General features: G+C 43.3%; 1 protein-coding gene, 1 long non-coding RNA gene and 1 other non-coding gene across 3 annotated transcripts; all 3 read left to right on the forward strand.

Annotated features, from left to right (window-relative positions):
- Positions 1–3070: 3070 nt before the first annotated feature.
- Positions 3071–4410, forward strand: LOC145536326 (uncharacterized). Its single transcript, XR_014075772.1, has 2 exons — positions 3071–3538; positions 3671–4410. It is a non-coding gene; the product is annotated as an uncharacterized LOC145536326 (long non-coding RNA).
- A 2141-nt stretch (positions 4411–6551) lies between these two features.
- On the forward strand, positions 6552–6658 carry LOC145537340 (U6 spliceosomal RNA). The gene has a single exon (XR_014076359.1). It is a non-coding gene; the product is annotated as a U6 spliceosomal RNA (small nuclear RNA).
- A 3220-nt stretch (positions 6659–9878) lies between these two features.
- On the forward strand, positions 9879–20616 carry LOC145536328 (X antigen family member 5-like). Its single transcript, XM_081565434.1, has 6 exons — positions 9879–10119; positions 15176–15394; positions 16304–16383; positions 16859–16997; positions 17370–17528; positions 20505–20616. The coding sequence occupies exons 2-6, from the start codon at positions 15253–15255 to the stop codon at positions 20534–20536; spliced, it is 552 nt and encodes a 183-aa protein (XP_081421560.1). The 5' UTR covers positions 9879–10119; positions 15176–15252; the 3' UTR covers positions 20537–20616.
- The last annotated feature ends 3487 nt before the right edge of the window (positions 20617–24103 follow it).

The raw sequence follows: 24103 nt of genomic DNA on the forward strand, positions 1-24103 counted from the left end.
GGAAATTTTAGGAGGTGTTGGATATGTCTATTACGTTGATTGTGGTGATGATAGTATCATTGTTTGCGTATGTCCAAACTCATCAAATTGTACACATTAAATATATACAATTTGCTGTATATCAATTCTATTTCAATAAATGTGTTTAAAAAAGGAGAGCAGAAAAATGTTCTCCAAAATATTGATACTTACATAAAATGAGAACATTTCTTGAAAAATATTGAGGAGCAAAGTTCACTCTAAAAGTAATGAAGATGAATAATACCTTTCTATCTATTAAGTTCATGTGTGTGCATGCTGAGTCACTTCCACCGTGTCTGACTCTTTACGATCCTATGGACCATGGCCCGCAAGGCTCTTCTGTCCCTGGGATTCTCCAGGTAAGAATACTGGAGTGGGTTGCCAGTGCCTCCTCCAGGGGATCTTCCTGACCCAGGGACTGAACCAGACTCTCTCCTGCATTGGCAGGCAGGTTCTTCACCTCTAGGGCCACCTGGGAAGTCCCAAGGAAGTTAATTCCTTTGTCTCATATTATGAGGCCATTGCTACCAGATAACATACAGCCTTGTCATACTCTCTCCCAATTTTAAAGCAGTCACCTCTTCCAACTTTGGTTCTAACTTGCTTCTTGACCTGCATACAGGTTTCTCAGGAGACAGGTCAGGTAGTCTGGTATTCCGCTCTGGTTAAGAATTTTCTACAGTTTGTTGTGATCCACACAGTCAGAGGTCTTAGTGTACTCAATGACGCAGAAGCAGATGTTTTGTGGGATTTCCCTTGCTTTCCCCATGATTTAACAAATGTTGGCAATTTGATCTTTGGTTTCTCTGCCTCCTCAAAAGCTAAGTTGTGTATCTGGAAGTAATTAACTTAAATATAAATGGATGAAGTGCTGCAACTCTGGGAGCTGCTGATGGACAGGGAGGCCTGGCGTGCTGCGATTCATGGGGTCGCAAAGAGTCAGACACGACTGAGCGACTGAACTGAACTGAACTGAAAGAAAAAGATAACGGATTTTAAAAAAAATGAAGACCCATGCGTAATACTGTCTGGGCTTCCCTGGTAGCTCAGCTGGTAAAGGATCTGCCTACAACGCATGAGACCCCAGTTTGATTTCTGCATTGGGAAGATCCCCTGGAGAAGGGATAGGCTACCCATTACAGTATTCTTGGGCTTCCCTGGTGGCTCAGTCGGTGAAGAATCTGCCTGCAATGCAGGAGACCTGGATTTGATCCCTGGGTTGGGAAGGTCACCTGGAGGAGGGCATGGCAAGCCACTTCAGTATTCTTACCTGGAGAATCCCCATAGACAGAGGAGAGCCTGGCGGGGTGCAATCCATGGGGTCGCAAAGAGGCAGACACGACTGAGCGACAAAGCACAGCCCAGCACACATAATACTGTCTACGAGAGACCCATTTCAAATCTAGGTACACATACAGACTGAAAGTGAAGGGAAGGAAAAAGATATTCAATGCAAATGGAAATCTAAAGAAACCTGGATTAGCAGTACTCACATCAGACAAAATAGACTTTAAAGACTGTTGCAAGATTCAAGGACACCACATAATGATCAACGGATTATCCCAAGAAGAAGACAGAACAATTGTAAATAAATATGCACCCAACATAGGAGCACCTCGATATAGAAACAGCCATAAAAGGAGGAAGCATCAGCAACACAATAATAGTGGGGGACCTTAGCACTCCACTTTCATCCATGAAGAGCTCATCCAGACAGAAAATCAAGAAGGAAGCACAGCCCCTAAATGACACATTACACCAGATGTACTTAATTGCTATTTCTAGGCCATTCCATCCAAAAGCAGCAGAATACACTTTCTTCTCATGTGCACATAGAACATGATGATGTTTCCTCCATTTCATCCATTCACATTTAAGTTAATTACTGACAGGTATGTTCTTATTGCCATTTTAAAAATTGCTTTGGGGTTGTTTTTCAAGGTGATTTGATGACTATCTTTAGTGTTGTGTTTGGATCCCTTTTTCTATTTGTGTCTATTGTATATGTTTGGTTATCATGAGTTTTTTGTTATAGCTGTCTATACACACACCCACATACACACATATATACATATATATATATATATATACATATATATATATCTTCCAAGGTGGTTCAGTGCTAAAGAATCCCCCTACCAATGCAGGAGATGCAGAAGCTTTTGGTTTGCTTCCTGGGTTGGGAAGATCCCCTGGAGGAGGAAATGGAAACCACTCCAGTATTCTTGTTTGGAAACATTCCATGGACAGAGGAGCCTGGAGAGCTATAGTCCATGGAGTTGCAAAGAGTCAGACATGCCTGAGTAAAAGAGTATATATATACATGTATATATATACATATACTTGTTTGCTGGTCTCTTAATTTCAAATACATTTTCCATATCCTCCCATCCTCTCACAACTGCTGGTTTTGACATCATATTTGTGTGTGGATGATTTCCTATGTTTACTGTGTGTCTTTACTGGTGAGCTTTCCCATTCATAATTTTCTTCTTTCTAGTCGTGGCCTTTTTGTTTCTGCCTAGAGATATTACATTAGTCTTTGTTGTAGAGCTGGTGTGGTACTGTTGAATTCTCCGAACCTTTGCTTGTCTTTTGATTTCTCTGTTGAATCTGAAAGAAGAGCCTTGCTTGGTAGAGTAATTTTGGTTGTAGGTTTTTCCCTTTCACCACTTTAAATATATCATGCCATTCATTCCCTTCTGGCCTGCAGTTTCTGCTGAGAAATCAGCTGATAATCTTATTCCCTCTTATGTTATTTGCTACTTTTCCCTTGACCTCTTAATATTTTCTCTTTGTTGTTAATTTTTCAGTTTGCTTAATGTGTGTCTCAGCATTTTCCTCAGCACTTCGAAGCAGCCAACCGGCGCAAGCGCAGAAAAAAATCCTTCGCTTATTACCGCAAAAAGCTTTCAGGCCTTTTTTCAACCCGGACGGGCGGGGGAGAACCGGACAAGTGGCTCCGCGGAGCAACACTGCCCCCTGCAGACCATAGAAACCAAAATGCCAGCAAGCGCGGAAGTAAGTCGATCCTTCCTGCTCGGTTTTCGGGCAGAGGACTGGACAACGTAGATGGGAAATTATGCGGGATGCCCTGAGGACCAGAGAAAGACAGGAACCTCTCGAAGGGGCCCGGGCAAACCACCCCTGGACGGCGCGAGTTCCGCTCGACCCGCCCACAGAACCACAGCGAGGCGGGCAGGAAGTCAGGGTGTCCAGGAAGATCCGGAGTTGCTGAGGGCTGGTTCTGGGCCTGCCCCGGGGAGCAGTGAGGTCAGTGCCAGCCTCCCAGCCTGCGTCCGCTGGGAGATTTCTCCCCGAAACTGTTTGGAACTCTCCACTGAGGGACCTGATCCGTGATGTCCGGGTCCTGTCCAACCTGGCCCCAACGAGATGGTTATTTTGAGTCACTACCCTGCCCTCTTCTCTGTCAGTCGACTCTGGATTCAAGTCCCTTCCTGACTCACCTTGCAGTGAGCTGAGCGACTTGTACTCCGTAACAGCTGATTACTTCCAGGTGCTTTGCATTATAAATGTGTTATCATGTCATAATCTTGATAGAGTGGATGAGTCGTTTTCTCTGTAGTTTCCCTCCCCGCCCCCTTTCATTTAGTATCTCACTGTAATAAATGTTACTGTTGTTTTTCAGTCCGTCGGTCGTGTCCGACTCTTTGCGACCCCATGGACTGCATGCAGCACGTCAGGAGGTTTCCCTGGCCTTCACCATCTGCCGGAGCTTGCTCAAACTCATGTCCATTGAGTCAGTGATGCCATCCAACCATCTTGTCCTCTGTCATCCCCTTCTCCTCCTGCCGTCCATCTTTCGCAGCATTGCAGGCTGTTTTACCCTCGATCCCAGTGAGCGTTTTATTTCACTCTTCTACTGGGGAGGGGAATGTATCCTGCAAACCAGTGTGCAAACTACAATCTGACAGACTTGAGACCTGAACATAGGGACACTCTCTGAGGAACCCTGAGAACCTGGACAGCTGACTCTTCCTCTGTGTGCCACAGGTCCCAAAGGCATAAAATGAGGGCAGTAATAGCATCTGCTTCTTGGGTGGTGTCCAGCATCAATTACCCAGCAGGCTCTTAGCTTGGCACTTGTCCCTGTCGTGTTATTATTGTAGGTGGCTCGGATGGTAAGGAGTCAGCCTGCAGTGCAGGATAGCCAGATTCAATCGCTGGGTTGGGAAGATCCTCTGGAGAAGGAAATGGCAACCGACTCCATTATTCTTGCCTGCAGAATCCCACGGGCAGAGGAGCCAGGCAGGCTACAGTCCAAAGGGTCTTAAAGACTCGGACACGACTGAGCCACTTTCACTTCCACTTCATGTAATGATTTTCACGTCAAAACTCACTGTCATAATAAAGTTCTCTTTAAACATACAGGAATTCCTCAACGAACGGAAGCAAGACAAGGGTGACCACTCCGTCCACTATTATTCAATGTTATCAGCTTATGTTATTTTATTGTAATGTTAAGTGTCAATGGGTCCGGTGAAAGTTCTCACAAAGGGCTCTCTGAAGGGCTCAGATGCGGTTTGAATCAGCCAGCCTGCACAGGCGGAGGAAAAAAAAAAAAAAAGTCAGCCTCTTCTTGTGGCAAAAGACTTCCTCTCATTTTTTTAAAGCGCGAAGGGCGGAGGGGGGGAAAAAAAAAAAAAAAAAAAACGGCCCGTCGACACTGTGGCGGAACATCGCCACCTGCAGGCCACAGAAACCAAAACGCCGCAAGCCCGGGAGAAAATTCATCGTTTCTGCTGGGTTTTCGCGCAGAGGACTGGACAGCGTGGATGCGAAAGTTAAGGGGGATGCCCGTAAGGACCAGAGAAAGGAAGGGAATCTCTCGAGGGAGTCCGGCCAAACCGCCCCTGGACAGCGAGCCGCCCCGCGGGCCGTCCGCGGAACCACAGCAACACGGGCAGGAAGTCAGGGAGTCCGGGAAGATCCGGGGCTTGGTGGGCGGGGCTGCACTCCGATTGGCTGGCTCTGGGCCTGCGCGCAGCAACCCAGTGAGGCCCGTGCCAGTCTCCTGGCCCTGGTCGGCTGGGAGTTTTCTCTGGGACCCAGTTTCGAACTCTCCACTGAAGAACCTGACCGGTGACGTCCGGGTCCCGTCGCCCACTGCCGAAGCCCCCCACGAGCGGGACCGGTAGCAGTCCCCTGTCCATTCTCCTCCCGCCCACCCCCGGCCTGTGAACGCCTTCCTCCCGTGGTACAGTCACTGTTCTCCTGTCAGCCCTCACGCTTCTGATCCGTCCTCAGTGCCCACGAGGCTCACCCGGTCACCCCGGAGACTCTCCGTCCTTGGCGATGCTCCCCTCCGCCCCACCCGAGCATCCCTCTGCCCACGGTCGTCCCGCCCCGGGCATCAGGAAAGACCGCGCCCCTCGTGGTGTCCTGTTTCTAGCCTGCCTCCCTCTCAGCGCCCTCAGCATGACGTCCTGTCCTCCAGCCCCCTCGCTCTAGTGCCAGTGCGCTGATACCACAACCTCCTGGAGACCCCAGCTCACCGACCACGCGTCCTCTCCCACCGTGCGCCAGGCCCCTCCTCGATCGGCTGAGCCAGGGCTGGACGCTGTCCCCTGCAAACACACCTCTTGTGCTCCTTGCACCTTCCTGCCTACCCACTCCCTGCCTGTGTCTGAGCACCTGAGCACCGAGGAGAAAACTTTACAACTTTACAGAAGTGTTTTATCTTAAATCCATTTCACGGTCACCTACCTACACTCCTACACTACACACTAGTAACCTTCCCCCATGCCAATGACCACCAGCCCCACCCGCCAAGAATTCCTGGAGAATACAGAAGCAGTCCGGTGGGAGTTCTCGTTTCCCAGTCCCAATCTGCATGTTTCTGCCCTGGCACTCTGCTGCCCCTCTCCACACATGCTCCTGACTGCACCCGGCCCCTCACCTCTGCCCCCGGATCCCATGCCTTGCACCTTCTCAGGAACTTCGCACCTGCAGTTATCACTCCTCTCCTGAACCAGCACCTGCTCCCTCTCCATCGCAGCATTCCACAGCAAAGGGGGAAACCCACCGTCTTCCACCACCCTATTCTGAACTACTGGCACATTACCGGTTGCCCTTCAAAGCAAAACTGCTTCAAATTCTGCTGAGATATTCTCTCAGCCCCCTTCCATGGAGCTTTTGTCCCAGTCACTCCACTGTAACTGGGCTCGTCAAGGCCATCATTAATAGCCATACTTCCTGATCCCACAGACAGTCTTCATCTCAGGCACCTTTGGCATATTTGACTCTCGTGTTCTTTATCCCTCTGTTTTTTGTATTTCAGGGGCGTGGGGGCTTATGTGACAACAGCGTCTCCTAGATGTACTCGACAAGGTACACATTCTACACTATGCCCCCTTTGACCTTGATATTGTATGGGAAGTCTTGGGTCAAATGAAAAACAAGCCAAAGAAAAGAGTGTCCCAGTCACAGCGGGGGAACGGCCCAGAGAGGCAGTGGCAGGCAGAGGTGAGAGAGCTCAGACAAGGGAGGTGTGACAAGAAATGAAGGGGGTGCTCGCTTCAGCAGCACATATACTAAAATTGGAACGATACAGAGAAGATTAGCATGGCCTCTGCGCAGGGATGACACGCAAATTCGTGAAGAGTTCCATATTTTTCCTATACACTAACGAGAAAACAGAAAGAGAAATTAAGGAAACAGTTCCATTCACCATCGCAACGAAAAGAATAAAATATTTAGGAATATATCTACCTAAAGAAACAAAAGACCTATATATAGAAAACTATAAAACACTGGTGAAAGAAATCAAAGAGGACACAAATAGATGGAGAAATATACCGTGTTCGTGGATCGGAAAAATCAATATAGTGAAAATGAGTATACTACCCAAAGCAATCGATAGATTCAATGCAATCCCTATCAAGCTACCAACGGTATTTTTCAGAGAACTAGAACAAATAATTTCACAATTTGTATGGAAATACAAAAAAAAAACTCGAATAGCCAAAGCAATCTTGAGAAAGAATGGAACTGGAGGAATCAACCTGCCTGACTTCAGGTTATACTACAAAGCCACAGTCATCCAGAGAGTATGGTACTGGCACAGGGACAGAAATATAGATCAGTGGAACAACATAGAAAGCCCAGAGATAAATCCGCGCACCTATGGACACCTTATCTTTGACAAAGGAGGCAAGAATATACAATGGAGAAAAGACAATCTCTTTAACAAGTGGTGCTGGGAAAACTGGTCAACCACTTGTAAAAGAATGAAATTAGAACACTTTCTAACACCATACACAAAAAGAAACTCAAAATGGATTAAAGATCTAAACGTAAGACCAGAAACTATAAAACTCCTAGAGGAAAACATAGGCAAAACACTCTCCGACATAAATCACAGTAGGATCCTCCATGACCCACCTCCCAGAATATTGGAAATAAAAGCAAAAATAAACAAATGGGACCTAATTAAAATTAAAAGCTTTTGCACAACAAAGGAAACTATAAGCAAGGTGAAAAGACAGCCTTCAGAATGGGAGAAAATAATAGCAAACGAAGCAACAGACAAACAATTAATCTCAAAAATATACAAGCAACTCCTGCAGCTGAATTCCAGAAAAATAAACGACCCAATCAAAAAATGGGCCAAAGAACTAAACATACATTTCTCCAAAGAAGACCTACAGATGGCTAACAAACACATGAAAAGATGCTCAACATCACTCATTATTAGAGAAATGCAAATCAAAGCCACAATGAGGTACCATTTGACACCAGTCAGAATGGCTGCTATCCACAAGTCTACAAGCAATAAATGCTGGAGAGGGTGTGGAGAAAAGGGAACCCTCTTACACTGTTGGTGGGAATGCAAACTAGTACAGCCACTATGGAGAACAGTGTGGAGATTCCTTAAAAAACTGGGAATAGAACTGCCACATGACCCAGCAATCCCACTGCTGGGCATACACACTGAGGAAACCACAATTGAAAGAGACGCGTGTACCCCAATGTTCATCGCAGCACTGTTTACAATAGCCAGGACAAGGAAGCAACCTAGATGTCCATCAGCAGAGGAATGGGTAAGGAAACTGTGGTACGTATACACAATGGAATATTACTCAGCCATTAAAAAGAATACATTTGAATCAGTTCTATTGAGATGGATGAAACTGGAGCCCATTATACAGAGTGAAGTAAGCCAGAAAGAAAAACACCAATACAGTATACCAATGCATATATATGGAATTTGAAAGATGGTAACGACAACCCTATATGCGAGACAGAATAAGAGACACAGATGCATAGAACGGTCTTATGGACTCTGAGGGAGAAGGTGAGGGTGGGACGTTCTGAGAGAATAGCACTGAAACATGTATATTATCATATGTGAAACACAACACCATTCCAGGTTCAATGCATGAGACAAATGCTCAGGGCTGGGGCAATGGGATGACCCAGAGGGATGGGATGGGGAGGGAGGTGGGAGGGGGGTTCAGGATGGGGAACACATGTAAACCCATGGCTGATTCATGTCAATGTATGGCAAAAAACACTACAACATTGTAAAGTTGACATAATAATTATGACATAATTGGAGTTGAGCCTCCAAGCAGCTGGGGGGAAATCTCACATTCACCAATTTGCATGAGGCTCCACCACAAATGCAGAGATCTCTGCCTCTCTTTCCCCCATTAGAGCAGTCATTAGCAGGGAGATCAGCAAGAGGGCAGTCTGGGCAGTATAGGTTGTGAGGGACCCTGTGTGTAGCATGAGCCTCCCCAGGAATGGAGAATGTCCTTTTCTTGATGAGCAGAGGCCCCTGATGTGTGTGAAGGGAGCGTGATTAAGGCCCAGGCCATGGGCAACTGAGTCATTCTCTAGAGAAAGAGAGGATTTTACTCCCCAGGAGTAAAATGGAGACATCAGGATTTTACTCCCCAGTTTTTCCACTAGGATCTAGGATACTTTTCTCCCAGATAGGTATCTCCTCTAGGCTGTTGCTCAAATGTCACAATCTTAGAACTTCCCTGACCACTCTTGCTAGATATCATCCCCTCTCTCTATTTCACTATCCCAATTTAATGTTAATCATGGCAGTTACAAACACCTGATAAATTACTTGTATTTGGGGACCACATGATCCCAATAGAATGTAAGCTCCATGAGGAAAAGGTCGATTTTCTCTTTGCAAACACAGAAATTTGTGCTTGACACATACTTTGGAGAGAATGCATGAACAACGGAATGAATAAACAAAGTTAAACCTGTTGAGAGAAGCATAGCTAGACAGGCTGAGGATTCTGCTAGAGAACATATTCAGGGATGATAAGATGATGACAAAGCTGTGATCTTTATCTCACCTACGAGGTCGTGTCCTTGGGTCCCCTCGAAATTGACCCCTTTCCTAACAGAATGGAAGGTCCTGTTGTCTTTTTCACATATTACTCGCAGTCAACGACAGAGGCCTTCCCCACGCCAGGACCTCAGATTCCAGTCGGAAGCTTTACTTATCCTGCCCACTGGGGGACTGTGGCTGGATATTTCTGCATTAAACGGGAAAGCTCAAACAACTACGATGCACAGCATAGATAAAATGCTTTCAATGCTCTTTGTTACGACAGTGGTCACTATAGACAAGTAATCTTCAGTTTATGAAGACTTCTTTCTGAGTCCAAGATGGCAGCAATCTGTGGGGTTTTCACCCTAACCTTGCCCTTCCGCCCTTTGCGGATCATCCTGGAATGGTCCCCAGGCATCTATATCTGCTGTTCCCCAATCCCACCAGCAAGGGGCGCGCGAGATGAAACAGTTCTGTCCTGGGATGTACCACTGAGGGGAAGCGGTAAGACCCCCCCACTCTGGAAGGTACCATTGGGAGAGGGCGTTCCACAGCAGGGAGGACCCCCTTACACCGCGTCAGGCATGGACCACAGTTCCCAGGCGCGGCGCTCAGGGCCCCTCTGAGTATATCCCGATTCGCTCCTCTTCGTCTTCCCGCTGCTTTCGAATCCGAGTGGACACTGGTATTCAGCGGAAACTTTCTTCGTCTCTTTTCCAACTCCACCCCTTCGTTGGTGGGACGACTACGGAGCGAGAGACCTGCTGTCGGTTTGGGTATGGCGTCAGAGAAGCTTTCTGGGTAGTGACTGGTCACCGCGTGATTGCGGGCACTGTGGGCACAGAACTGGAACTGAGGGCGAGAGGCGCGTGTATACGCGTGCGCCTGCGTTAGCGTGCGCAACGATGCAGAGCATGCAATTTTCCTCCGAGTTTTATTGCTTTTCCCAAAGAGGTCGAATAGCTGCTCTGCTTAGTGGCGAGGTTTGGTGCAGTCACTGGCCGTGCGTGGTGACTGCGTTTCAGTCTTGTTTAGCTCTCGCTCAGTCTGGATCCTGTGGCAGCGCACGGTGTTCACACAAATGCACGCAATTCATGTCCAGGGAGAGGTCTCTGAGTTTGGTGTCTCTCCCTGGAGAGTAAACTGTATCTGGCAGCTTGGGTTTGTGTGTTGCTACGTGTGACAACACAGGTGCTGTTTGGCTACATTTGATCTTGAGCCTTTGGGCGGAATTGTGAGTGATGGGACATTTGATGTGAGTGGATTTTGTGAGCCATAATACAAAGCCTCTTGGATGTGTGCCTGTATACCGGGATGTGCATCTTTGGAGGTTTCTTGCCTCTCAGTCCCTGTGTGTGAGATCTCTGTGTAGGGGTCTGCACCCCAGAATGTGAGATCACTGAGCTTTTGATTCTGGGTTCCAAATTGTGATGCCTCTGTGCTGCTTTAAGGATGGGTTAGTCTAAAGGTGTAAAGCATCAGCTGCTTGGGGATCTATGCACAGTTTGCAAGTCTTTCATTTGTCTGGGAACTTTGTCTTAAGATTGTATGATATTCTTGAGTTATTAAAACTTCTGTCTTTCCGTTTAGGAGGGATTGTATTAGGTCAGTAAGTGTCCGCGTGGTTTCAGAGGCACTCTCATTGATGTGAAGTATCTGTGCAGTTCTCATTTATTTCTGTCTGGAAGACTATGGACTGTTTGCAGGGTCTCTGTCCCAGTGTGTATGTTTATGGTCACTGTTGTGTTTGAGCGTCTGAGACTCGAGTTGTGTGCTCTCTGTGCAGAGACTCAGTGAGCTCTTTTTGTTGTCTCTGGCTATCTGTGAGCTGTTGGGAGTCTTTGTGTTAGAAATAAAACTTTTTATGTTCTTGGCTGTGAGGTCTCTGTCCAGGAAGTGAGGATTTGGAAGCTGGCAGATATGATTCTGAAGCCGGGAACCTGACATGCTGACTGTGTGTTGTTGAGTGTATCACCTGTCTCCTAAAATCTCAGTATGTATCATAATTAATACAATGGGGCCAGTGCCCATCTTGGAGGGTACCTGTGCATGTTAGCAATGTGTGTAAAGGGCCTGCCTCCAGACTGTCCTTCAGCAAATGTTTTCTGAGCACCTGCCATAGACCTGAGCACTATTGGAGGAGTTTGGGACAGGGCAAAACTAACCAAGTCTCTCATTTCATAGACTTGGTGGTCAGTAAATAAATCAAGGGTGGCAGGCACTATCAAGCAAGATATTGCTAGATCAGGGGAAAAGGTGTATGTAGGTAAGATATTATGATTTTATTCAAGATAATGAGGGAAAGTCTCCCTGAATGATGGCAAATAATCAGAAATCTGGAAGAAGTGAGGGAGCAGGTCGTGGGGTTACCTAAGGGAAGAGCATTCCAGGCAGAAGGAACAACAAATGCAACAGTCCTCGCATGGAAATCTACTTGGCGTGCTCCTGAATGTCAAGGAGTCCTGTGATGCACTGGGTTTGGCACGTAGCTCTCATTGAAAGGGGCCTGGTGCTGCTATTTCTGTTTCTCCCCCAGTTTGTGGTCATCTGCATTTCACAGATGAAGGAGTCAAGACTCCAACACGTGCCCTACACCTTCTCTCCTACCTATACCTGAAATTAGGGGTGAAACCTTCTTGTCCGTCATGAGAGACAGAGAGCTTGAGGGTACCAGCTGCAGGGATGATAGCATCCATGATGAATGTCAGCTGAGCACCGCAATCAGTTATAAAGTGGGAATCATGCCTCATAACATTGCCTGCCCTTGATGGAGGGCAGGACTTAAGAAGGAGAAAGGAAACTGGGGCAAAGGAGAGAGGCAGGAAGGGGAAGCTGGAGGACAATGAGAAAAATAAATGAATGGTCTCATCACATTGCTTGGATTTCGCCCAAATCACCTCGATTAAATGATTGGAGTTATATATATATATGTATTTTTTTTTACTTTCTCCCTGTCCCTACCCTTTCTTTCCCTCCCCTTCTCTTTTGTGCCTGGGATACCACCTGGGGCTGGAGATTTCTTTTCTGTGAATTTTTCAACTACAAGCTTGGTTTTAGAATAGATTATCTGTTGCTTTTTCACTGAACTTTGATAGTTTGTTCCACTTCACCTAATTTGCCAGATGTAGTTATTCTATGAATCTAAACTTATTCATAGAATCGTTTTAATTTCTGTGGGATCTGTAACCTGTTTCTTTCCTGATATTGGTAAGTTTTGTCTATAGTTATCTTGCTTTTGTTTTATTCTTCTGGGTGGAAGTTTATGAATTCGTATTGACCTTTTGAAAGAGCCAGCTTTGGGTTTTGATGATTATCTATATATTTTCTCTAATATCTGTTCCTATCTCTACTTCCCTTATTTTGCTGACAGTTTCACTACCAGAGGGGTTTAATAAAGTCCCTGAAAGTTTCCCAAGTATAGCGAAAGCTCACAGATTCTAGGGCACTGTTGTAGCCGCACTGAGTGAGATCCACTGAATGTAGATCATGGAATCTGCACTTTTTACAAGAATTCCTCAGTTCTGATTGACATGGACAACTTGTCTAGGCACTACTGGAGCAGAGGCATGGTCTTATTTTCCCTACTGCCAGGCTCTGTCTTCACTGAGAGCATGTGACTGGGTTTTCTGCTTTCCCTGATGCACAAACCCAAGGGGTATGACACAAACCCAAGGGGGTTGACAATTAAATGGAGGGAGGCTTTGGACTAGAGCAGATGCGGTGGACTTTGGAAAAAGTAAATGCATTAGACATTTTTGAAGTAAAAGGGAGAGAACTAAGCAAGAATATGGACTTGAAGTGAAGGAGAGGGAATTGTAAACATGGTTAAGACCAAGTTTCTGTGTCCTGTCATAAGGGTACAAAGGTGTCATGGGAAATCCTGGTTGTTGGCCAGGTCTGGAAAGAATTCCAAATAAGATTTTTATGTTTATGAGCTCATGGTCCAGATGGATACAATAACCAGTAGTTACATACTTAAAAGTTCCTTTTCCCTGTTAAAAAAAGTGAGAAGTATTGAGATATAATTTATATACAATAGAAGTCAATGCTTTAAAGCATTACTGTTTGTCGAGTTTTGACATATGCATACCATTGCGTAAATGCTACCACAACAAAAAGGTAGAAAACGTCCCATTGGTTTGAAAATGCTCCCTCGGGTGATAATGCAAACTAGTACAGCCACTATGGAGAACAGTGTGGAGATTCCTTAAAAAACTGGGAATAAAACTGCCATTCGACACAGCAATCCCTCTGCTGGGCATACACACCAAGGAAACCAGAATTGAAAGAGACACGTGTAGCCCAGTGTTCATCACAGCACTGTTTACAATAGCCAGGACATGGAAGCAACCTAGATGTCCATCAGCAGACGAATGAATAAGGAAGCATTGGTACATATACCCAATGGAATATTACTCAGCCATTAGAAAGAATACATTTGAATCATTTCTATTGAGATGGATGAAACTGGAGCATATTATTCAGAGTGAAGTAAGCCAGAAAGAAAAACACCAATACAGTATACTAATGCATATATATGGAATTTGAAAGACGGTAACCATAACCCTATTGCGAGACAGAATAAGAGACACAGATGCATAGAACAGTCTTATGGACTCTGAGGGAGAAGGTGAGGGTGGGACGTTCTGAGAGAATAGCATTGAAACATGTATATTATCATATGTGAAACAGAACATCATTCCAGGTTCGATGCATGAGACAAATGCTCAGGGCTGGGGCAATGGGATGACCCAGAGGGATGGGATGGGGAGGGAGGTGGGAGGGGGGTTCAGGATGGGGAACACATGTAAACCCATAGCTGATTCATGTCAATGTATGGCAAAAGCCACTACAATATTGTAAAGTAATTAGCCCCCAACTAAAATAAATAAATTTATTTAAAAAAAAAAAGCAAATGCTCCCTCCGGCTATTTGCATTCAGATTCCTTCCTCCATTCCTATACCCTGGCAACCACAGATATATTTCTGTGCCTATAGTTGTGCGTTTTCCAGAAATCCATTGACATGAAATCATATAACACATAGCTTTCTGTGTCTGACATCTCTCAGTGGCACAGCTGAGATGCCTCCTTGCTGTTACATGCATTAGTAGTTCCTTTTGAAATGACTGTGTAGTATTCTTATGCATGAGTATACTCTTTTTTCTTTCATCTACATACCAGTTGTTGAATAGTTTGGCTGTTTCTAGTTTTGGCTATTAGGAGTAAATGAGTAGGATATTTTAGTAATGGTCCTTGTGTGAATATGTTTTCCTTTCTCTTGGGTAAAATTGGCTAAAATTAAAACTCCTAGGAAGTACCGAAATTCTTGAGAATAAGAAGAATATGCTACCGGAGAAGAGTGAAGAAATAGCTACAAAAGGAATGAAAAGGCTAAGCTAAAGTGGAAACAGCCCCCAGCTGTGGATGTGTCTGGTGGTGAAAGTAAAGTCCGATGCTAAAAGAACAATATTGTACAGGAACCAGAGGTATATTCTGAGAAATCAGTTACCAGTTCAGAGATATAAATGTGCAATGCTCCAAGCAACAGATGGAAACGGAGGTACATATTTCTGTGTCTATTCTATGGAAGTGAGTAAAGCCATTGCAAGCATGATGGAAAACCCAGAAGCAGAGAAGGAAATGGTTCATCAAAGCATGTATAAAAATAGGTATTCAAACCAGTAATGTCTATTCCTGTCATAAATGTCTTCCTGAGACACATTCTCCACTAAGGGTAACCTGGGACTACCTATCACCACAGTTTGTGGATGCATACGACTGCACTGGAAGGAAAAAAATATACTCTTCAATCCCCTTTCTCATCCTCCAGAGACCCTGCGGTTCCAGGACTCTACCTCAGTAGCGAGAAAAGCTCAACGTGCTCGGCACACGCCGAACTCAGGGAGCATGCGCAGTGTGTGCACGTACACCCGCTACTGCGCATGCGCCTTGGTGCGCATAAGTAGCGCGCATTCTGTGGGGAGCGTTGGGCCTGAGGAGGTTGTGTTTACTCTCTCCCGGTTCCTTCTCACTGCTTGCGAGTCACCAGGTAGGTCCACAGATCTGTCCTGTCTGGAGTTGAAGTGTGCGAGTGCGTGAGGGGGAGCCAGCGAGTTTCGGGCGGGTCGGGCAGTGCGTTTTCGGGCCTTTGAGGAGGAAGGCCCTCGAGGTCGTCATCTTGCTCTTCAGAGGTGTCGTGACGCCATAGTTCTTGCCCTGGTGGCTGGAGAGGAAGCTCGGTGGGCAGAAGAGGGCAGGGGTCGGGTGATGGTGGGGGGAGACTTGGGAGTGCTATTTGAAATATCTGGTTCACTGGGGCCCTGGAACTGACGACAGAGCACAGAATCTGGGGCCGGCAGTGGGACCTGGGCAGGGGGCGGGGTGGGCGATTAAGGAAAGGCCTAGAAACCAGACCGCGGGGGGGGGAGGGTTGTGACTGTCTCCCCGGTTTTGTGATAAGGTGTCAAGGGAGACGTGGACCGGTTGCTCTGCACGCAGACTCACTTCAGCCCCAGACACTGAGAAAATCGCCATAGTCAGGCTGTAAAGACTGAGCCTTCTTGTTCCAGCTGAATTCCAAGGGAGTTGGGGGAGATATGTCTGGTGAATAGGAGTGTGACAAAAGGAATAGTCCTGAATTTTTAACTCTTAGCAGTATTTCACTAAATATCTTCATAATGGAGAATTCTGTTGTGAAATCAAACTTCCTCACAAAAATTGAGCCTTCCTGTGTACCTTAAGGTAATTTCTCTGCCAGCTTAGCAGACAAAAATGGCTTTTCCAGTAACTGTATTTGGTGTGATTGGAATGCATGTACACTCATACTTAACCATCGTTTTCTTTTGAAAGTATTTTCACATTTTTAAAAAAAGTAATAAGTCAACATATGGCCATAAAAGTGATCAAATATAGCTCTAGTCATAAATACATTTTCTAAATCACAACATTCTACTTTCAGGGAGAACTATGAGTGGGCAAGTGGCATCAACACTGGGACCTATAGATCAAGAGTCCTCCCAGCTGGATGCACCTGTGGTTGTGAGTACCTTACCATTTGGTGTTTTCTATTAGCAGAAGTTTATTTTTGAGAAAATGATGTTAAGTAGTACAGATGCAGTGATAAAGGTCTTTCATGCTGATAAAGGGTGACAGTGTGTCTTAGGAAGGAACATTGATCCAGATATATTACAGTCTGGTGTTGCCTGGGTGAGTATACTGTTAAATTCCCTGGAAATGTGCCCAGTGACTCCCTCCTCCTGCTTATTAACAACAGATTGCATACTTCCATCCCAACATAGAGTTAAATAGCTTCCAAAGTCTTTCTGAGTAACTCTTATGGGAGTTGACTTTTCTCTGTGGGAAGAGAAACTTTATTAAAAGTAAGTACATAGAATTGTTTTGGGAAAATGTTGTTAGGTTAACTTATGATCAGATACATCTGTGTCTTATGTATATTTATGCTATTAGATGTATTAACAACAAAAAGTTTTTATTTGCATGCCCACTCTACTAGGACCAGCAGCCAAGTGTTGAGCAACCTCAACAAGGGGAACCACCAGCTGAAATTCATGATATCACACCTGCAAAGGAGGAAGTAAATGAAGAGCATCCAGTGGATCGTGATGAAGAGGAGCTGCAGCATGCCTGTCAAGGTAAAGTGTATCAGTGCATCCTGCCTTAAGACATACCCAGTGAGTGGAGGAAAGGAAACATTAGAAAAGGACTTCAGACAGTTCCTAAAAAACTGAGGAGAGTATAGTTTGCAGGTTCGTGTGGTTGGTGAAATTTTCCTTGTTTTCAAGACAAAGAAGTCGGGGGAGCATCTAAGTTGTCTGAGGACAACCCTGGAAAAGGAAAATGGTAATGACTTTCGGAAAATTCTGCTTTCCTTTTTCTCCAGCAAAACATTCCTGGAATACTGCTCCTGAGTTTCTTACTCATCACATTTTTACCATACTAACCTAAGGATTTTAATTCATAACACTGAGGAAATGAATATCATCATTCCCTTGTTTATATTGTAGGCTTTACACCTGAATTGATACATTTTTTTAATGATTCTGACTTGGAAATTGACCTCCCGGAATTGGCTGTGGCAAAGACTGAGGGTCAAGGTGAAGATTTTCCTGATATCTTGGAGGAGATTGCATCAAATATAGAGCCTTTTGAAATGCCAGAAGCAGGTATGTCATCCATTTGGAAAGTAATTTATGTGCTTTCTGTTTTTCAGAATATTATATCTTTAATAATATAGAGGGAACATTACTATTATTTTAATAGTAGAATTCACATATTGTTTGAAAGATATTGCAGACCCCAGATACCTGAATGCCTGACTTACAGACTTTCCAATAAAGAAACAGACAGGATCAAAGCCATATTGAACTGAAAATAGGAAACCGTTTTCTTCCCTTGAGTATAAGTACTTTAAGCAACAGCTAATAATTTTCAGGTTCTTCTCTAATTTCTGCTTGTAACAGATACGGAATGCATTTGTAATAAATATCAGTTTACATGAAATGTGCTCACTAGGTTCTAGTACCAGCTTTAACATAATGTGTGTGATTCAGTGAACTCCCTTAACTTCTAAACTCAACTTTATTCATATAAGTTGTGAATTCAGAACAGATACACTAAAATGCCAATTTTTCCATGCTGATTTTTGCATTCTCTGATTCTCTTCGATGGAATGCATACAAGAATACTCTGTTTTTCTTGATTGATTTATCATAAAATATCATCTAGAGTCAAATTTTAACGAGGGAATTGAGATTTCATATTCTGATGGGGGACACGTGTACACCCGTGGCTGATTCATATCAGTGTATTGCAAAAAACACCACACTATTGTAAAGTAATTAGCCTCCAATTAAAATTAAAAAATTAATTTTTTAAAAAGAAAATGAGCCAATATTCTGCTTGATGTTTGTTAAATTCTCTCAAATTCTGAATTCTCTAGCTCTTAAGAAAATTAGTTGCATTTTAAATCCTTTCCCCAGTGAAGCATGATATGACTGAATAATAAAATGGCAAATGGTAGTCTAGTTTCCTGTTTCTGTGGCTGATCAAGTTGTTAGAGTGCATTTAATCAGTTATATTCAAGGCAGGTGTGAGTAAGATACATACACTAAGCACTCTACCTGCCCCCATGTTGGGTCTGTTTTGGGGGGCGTTTTTTTTCTCATTTTAATTGCAGGATCATTACTTTACAATACTCTGATGGTTTTTGCCATACACGCAACTCTCACTCTTAAAGAACTAGTAAAAATCTGTGCCTCATGATGTAATCCTCTCTATCTATATCAAATATGTTATTTTTCCTCTTTGATACATGAGTTTAAAAAGTTTTGAAGGTCAAAGTCTGTAACTCTAGTTCTTCCCACGTAATCAACTTAGTATCTTTCACTTAGGTGTTTTCCAAATTGCTGACAATTAAGTGCATGGTTCTAATTTTACAGGAAGAACTTCATGGTTAGGGAAGAATTTACTGTGTATTAGCCTTCTAAATATTTTCACTTTACCTTTTTGTTCCATTCCATTAGAGCATGTAGACAAAAATACAACTTTCAGACTACTTTCAAGTAACTACAGAACATGATTAAAATGTTCTCATAGAAACATCTTAGCCCTAAATATGTGTGGTATTTAAAAAGAAAAATACATAAATTACAAAGTATGTAAACATAAAATCCTACCTCCAACAAACAGGTAAGAAAAAGAGCAACAGAGTAAACCTAAGAGAAAAGTAAAAAGATACTTAAAAGAAGACAGGTATGAATCGTTAGGAAGAGGAAAATAAACTCAACAAACAAAATAAAGACAATGTGGTAATTTACATAATTTTTTAATATATATATACACACACACACATTTTTTTAATATTCTTTTCCGTTGTGATTTATCACAGGAGATTGGACATAGTTCCCTGTGCTGTATAGTAGGACCTTGTTTATCCATTCTGAATGTAGTAGTTTGTATCTGCCATCCCCAAATTGCCAGTCCATTCCTCTCAGTTTACATGATTGTGAAGAAAATGGACAAAGCCCAAGTATACCTAATAAGAAATATGAACAAGACACTGAGAGTATATTACAGAATTAAAACAGAGTATAATCTGGAACTCAGATAGTTTCAGAATATTGGTGGAATGTCTAATAGGGTAGAAAAAGAAATATTATTTAACGTAGCACAGAGTAACTAAATAACTAAAGATCACAGATACCATGGATGAACTTTTGAAAGTGGTCAGAGTTCTCTTAAAAGCCATTATCATTTAGAAACAAACCAAAAAATCTCCTTTTCCAGATTTTCTTTCTCTCTTCCTACTTGCTTGTCTCTCTCACTCATACTCCCTCTAGCTCTCCCGTTTCTTTTCTTCTATCCTTTTTCTCTTTCTTCTTTTGGTGTGGCTGTGAGAAACAGTCCTATTTCTGCTTCACATTTTGATGTCTCCAGTGGTAGTAGTGACTGAAAATTAGTGTCCCCATATAATTTATTATACCAACTGGAATGCTTTCCAAGGTGACAAGAAACATTTAGAATTACAAGAGGGCCACAAGTAAAAAGGGGGATAAATGTTTAACTGACTTAAAACAACCACATCAGGGATAAATTAAAACAAACGAAAATTTCTACACTTTTCCACAGTAGAGAAGAAACAAATGTACTACTGGCCTTTTTATTTACTTCACTTAAGTAGTAACAGAGATAACAACTGTTGAGCTATCCTATATTCGGAATATTATTTCAAACCAACACAGTTCAATGATACTTTTGGGGGATTTTTTTGTTTTAGTTTTTGTGTATTTTGTTTCTCTTAGGGTGTTTTTTGTTGTTAGATATTTTACTGAATGTGTACACAGTTTTGCCCTCTACTGAAAACTACCTTCTGATAGGTTCAGTTGATTTCATTTGTTCTGAACTCAGTGTCCTTATTTTCTTGTATAACTAGGAAGAGTAGTGTGTTTTTAAAAATACTGGTAATAGGCTTGAAAAGCCTATAAAACCTCTAGAGAGGATTAACTGAAGGTAAGCCAAAGGGTCGCCCATAGTGTTCTTGTTTTAGTCCACTTTATAAAACTACGACTGCGATGAACTTTGTACACCTCTCCTATCATTGAAATTTCTGCTAAGTAACTTTTTAAATGTATATATTATAGGTGAAGGCAACGATTTGCTTGAAAGAAGATAGACTGAAACCATCTGTGCTGTTCTTATGTTGTATATTTGACTGTTAAAGTTCTGTCAATAAAGTTTCATTTTCTCCTTGCACATTTTTTGTTAAATTTATCCCTGAGTATTTAATGGTATTGAAAATTCATGGTTTGTGATTTTTATGGTCTAGTTGAGGATGTATGTAGAGATAGAATGTTTGCATATAGATTTTCTGTTCAACAGTTCCTCTAAGTATGCATATTACTTCCACAAATTTAGATCTAGATTATTTTTGCTTTTCAAAATATACTATAATATTTGAATATCAACAGTTTCTACTGGCTTAAACCTTAAACCTTTCTCATTTTGCAGCATTGAACAAACCTAGGCAGAAGAGTCTTGACTAAAGCAGGTGATAATCGGCATTTTTCCCGATAGGAAATGAAAAATCTTCTCAATTTCGACCTGTTTACATTGCTTTTTTGTAGATATACTTTATCAGAGTAAGTTCCATTCTATTCCTAGTTTGCTGTCTTGAATATAGATTAATTTTCATCAAACACTTATAATGTCTCAATTGTGATTATCATAGAATTGTTTCCCTCCATTTTTCCATTAATGTGGTGAATTGAATTGGTAACCATATACATTTCAACCACCCTTGCACTTCTAGGATTAAAAAAATTTGCTCATAACATATTCTTTGGGTGTAATTTACCTGTTGATACATATACATACATATATATACCCACACATAAAAAATTCATAAAAGCCTTTGGTCTTCTCGAATAAATGGGTTTACAAAATGTGTCACCCAAATCTCATAAGGTGTCCCTGGTGAAATCACTGACAGAGAAATATTTTTTAAAACTTAATATATTTGTATTGTCCTATAGAGAAATGGAATGCCAAAGCCATTGTTAAAGGTTGTAGGGAGACAGGAAAATAACTTCTGTCAAGTTCCATGGCAAATGCCACAACATATCTTTCACACATTTCTGAGTTGCCTTCCAAGTTTTTTGGGGTGCAGGGAGAGAGCAGCCACAAACGTCTTTTCTTCTCCATGACATCCTCCATTTGCTTGATACTCACCAGATCTCAGAAGGCCCCCACCTGTCTGTGTGTGTGTGTATGTTAATCACTCAGTCGTGTCCAACTCTTTGCTACCCCACGAACTATAGCCTGCCAGACTTCTCTGTCCATGGAATTCTCCAGGCAAGAATACTAGAGTGGATTGCCATTCCCTTGTCCAGAGGATCTTCCCAGCCCAGGGATCGAACCCTGGTCTCCTGCAGATTCTTAACCGTTTGAGCTACAGGGAAATCCTCCAGCTGTCTGAGTCCTCCCTTATATCCTTAGTATTACATAATAACAAAACACTTACATCTCTGAGCCCCCATCTGCATCCTCATGCAACAAAAACATATATTTCTGCAACAAAGGACCTATTCAGAATTCACTCTGCTTACGGAATAATAGGGGATTATACATAGCAGCTGTTGTGCCCTTACAGATTTATGAAAATCCAGGTCCAAAAGGACTGAAAATGGGAGGTTCAAATCTACCACGAGACTTAAGTTAGAGTATTCTATCTTCCCAAAACGTATGTGAAAAAGCCCCTAGGTCATGGAGCTGCCTCACAAGGTTAGAGCCTAGCTAGAAGAAAAGGGAAAGGAACGAGGGGAACTTCCTGAGACAAAATGACTTGACTGTCTCATTATTGGCTATGCCATGACATAACTGGGCTTGCCTGGTGGCTCAGATGGGAAAGAATCCACCTGCAGTGCTGGAGACCTTGTTCAGTCCCTGGGTTGGGAAGATCCCCTGGAGGAGGCCATGGCAACCCACTCCAGTGTTCTTGCCTGAACAATCCCCATGGATAGAGGTGCCTGACGGGCTACAGTCCATGGGTTGCAAAGAGTCGGACACGACTGTGCAACTAAGCACAGCATGTGACACAACTAAGAGTATCAGTACTGGCTCTGACACATACTGTGTGAAGGTGAGAAAGGTATTTATATCCTTTGGATCTGTTTCCCCATTTCTAAAATGGAAATTACAATTTTACACTAAATATTTGTTACGAAAAATAAAATAACGTGAAGTAGGCATAACATTGCAAATAGATTTGGCTTATTCTACTCCATTTTCTCATTTAAACTTTCAAAATTTTTAATTTCATTTACCTTTACAATTAAAATTCCCTCACAAGTGATAATGGATTTTGAATTCCAAGTAGAGTATAAGGCTAACTGTTAAAATGAATTGGACTTCAGAAACATATGTTGTTTAAATATATTGATTGAATAGCAGTCTAGCTGCTATCAGACATGGTATCCATTCTAAGGTTGGTTGGTTAATGAGGACTGACAAAGCTACCCTAAGTCATAGTATGTAGTGAAAACTGTGCTCCTTGCTGTGTGTGATGACAAAGAAAATAGGCCAATATTCTGGTCATGCAACATCATACAACTCAACACCAGACTCTGTCATGTAGTCAGGCAGCCAGTCCCTAAGTAACACTGCAGGAGCTACAGGGCCACACAGTGTCCCACTGCAGTTGTTAGTTTGGCTTGTCACCTTCTACGGGCTTGGCCAGTAAGGAGACAATGAACCCGAATGGATTCAGATTCTAATTTACAGACAGTGCAGAAGCAATATGACCCTGGTGTCAGTTGCCTCGTCCCTAGTCCCACAGTTTGACGCTGAATTGGAAGGCCTCAGTAACAGGCACTAGAGGTGGTGGGTCTCTGCCAGGAAGGAGCCCACAGTTGTGCCTTATGGCAATGAGCAGCTCTATCGTCCACAGCTGTACTCTCAGCTGGGGCTAGGGAGACCATCCTGTGTTCAACTGAAACCAGAGGTGGATGAGTAACAACTTTGTGTCAGCCTCCAGCTGGATAAGGAGGCAGGTGAGAAATTGCCTCATAACAGGTCTCTGCCAGGCTGCTTATCTCCTCTTGCTCCAAGAGCAATCAGGAGGTTCTCTGCCAAGATTCAAGTCAGCCTGCAGTTTAGCCTTGCCTACATAGCCTAAGGGGGGACGTGCAAGGTCACCAGGGCACCAAGACAGAGCCACACCCCTACAGTGTCTGGAACAAGACACAAGGCTTTATGTATGGTGCTACAAATATAACACCTATATACTGACTCCTACATGGAGGAGATGCTTTTCCTGTCAGTCATTAAAAATATTCCTTCATTGAGTACACACACATTGATTACTAGCATGTTTCAGGGTGTATCTGCAATGCTTGAAAAAAGACCAGTGATGTGAGGTTGGGGACGGGAATATCACACTGGTGGACCAGACAGACACACAAACAGAAAAGAAGTGCAAGGGAGAAACACAGGGAATGGACCTAAGGGGGAAAAAAACAGTGAGTGGGGTGGCCAAGAAGCAGGAGGAAAGCTAGAAGATAAGGTTCACTGTAAGAGTGAACGAGGTTATATATAACACAGTCGTGCTTTGACCCAGGCTGTGGATGAGAGTCACAACCTCCCCTGCATCACTGCCCCTTTTGAGGGTGATGTCTGGGAGTCTCCAGAGTCTGAAGGGAGAGAAAGGAAATAGTGCAGGGGATGCATGCACCCACCGAGATAG

This window comes from Giraffa tippelskirchi, chromosome X (genome assembly GCF_054371585.1).
Source record: "Giraffa tippelskirchi isolate mGirTip1 chromosome X, T2T-mGirTip1v1.2.pri, whole genome shotgun sequence".
Lineage (NCBI taxonomy): Eukaryota > Metazoa > Chordata > Mammalia > Artiodactyla > Giraffidae > Giraffa > Giraffa tippelskirchi.

What these genes read in the sequence shown, in the direction of transcription:
- LOC145536328 (XM_081565434.1), top strand. Translation starts at nt 15,253, where the DNA reads ATGCGCAGTGTGTGCACGTACACCCGCTACTGCGCATGCGCCTTGGTG. An exon ending in GCTGCAGCATGCCTGTCAAG is followed by an intron (nt 16,998 to 17,369) that starts GTAAAGTGTATC and finishes TTTATATTGTAG; the next exon opens with GCTTTACACCTGAATTGATA. An exon ending in TTTTGAAATGCCAGAAGCAG is followed by an intron (nt 17,529 to 20,504) that starts GTATGTCATCCA and finishes TATATATTATAG; the next exon opens with GTGAAGGCAACGATTTGCTT.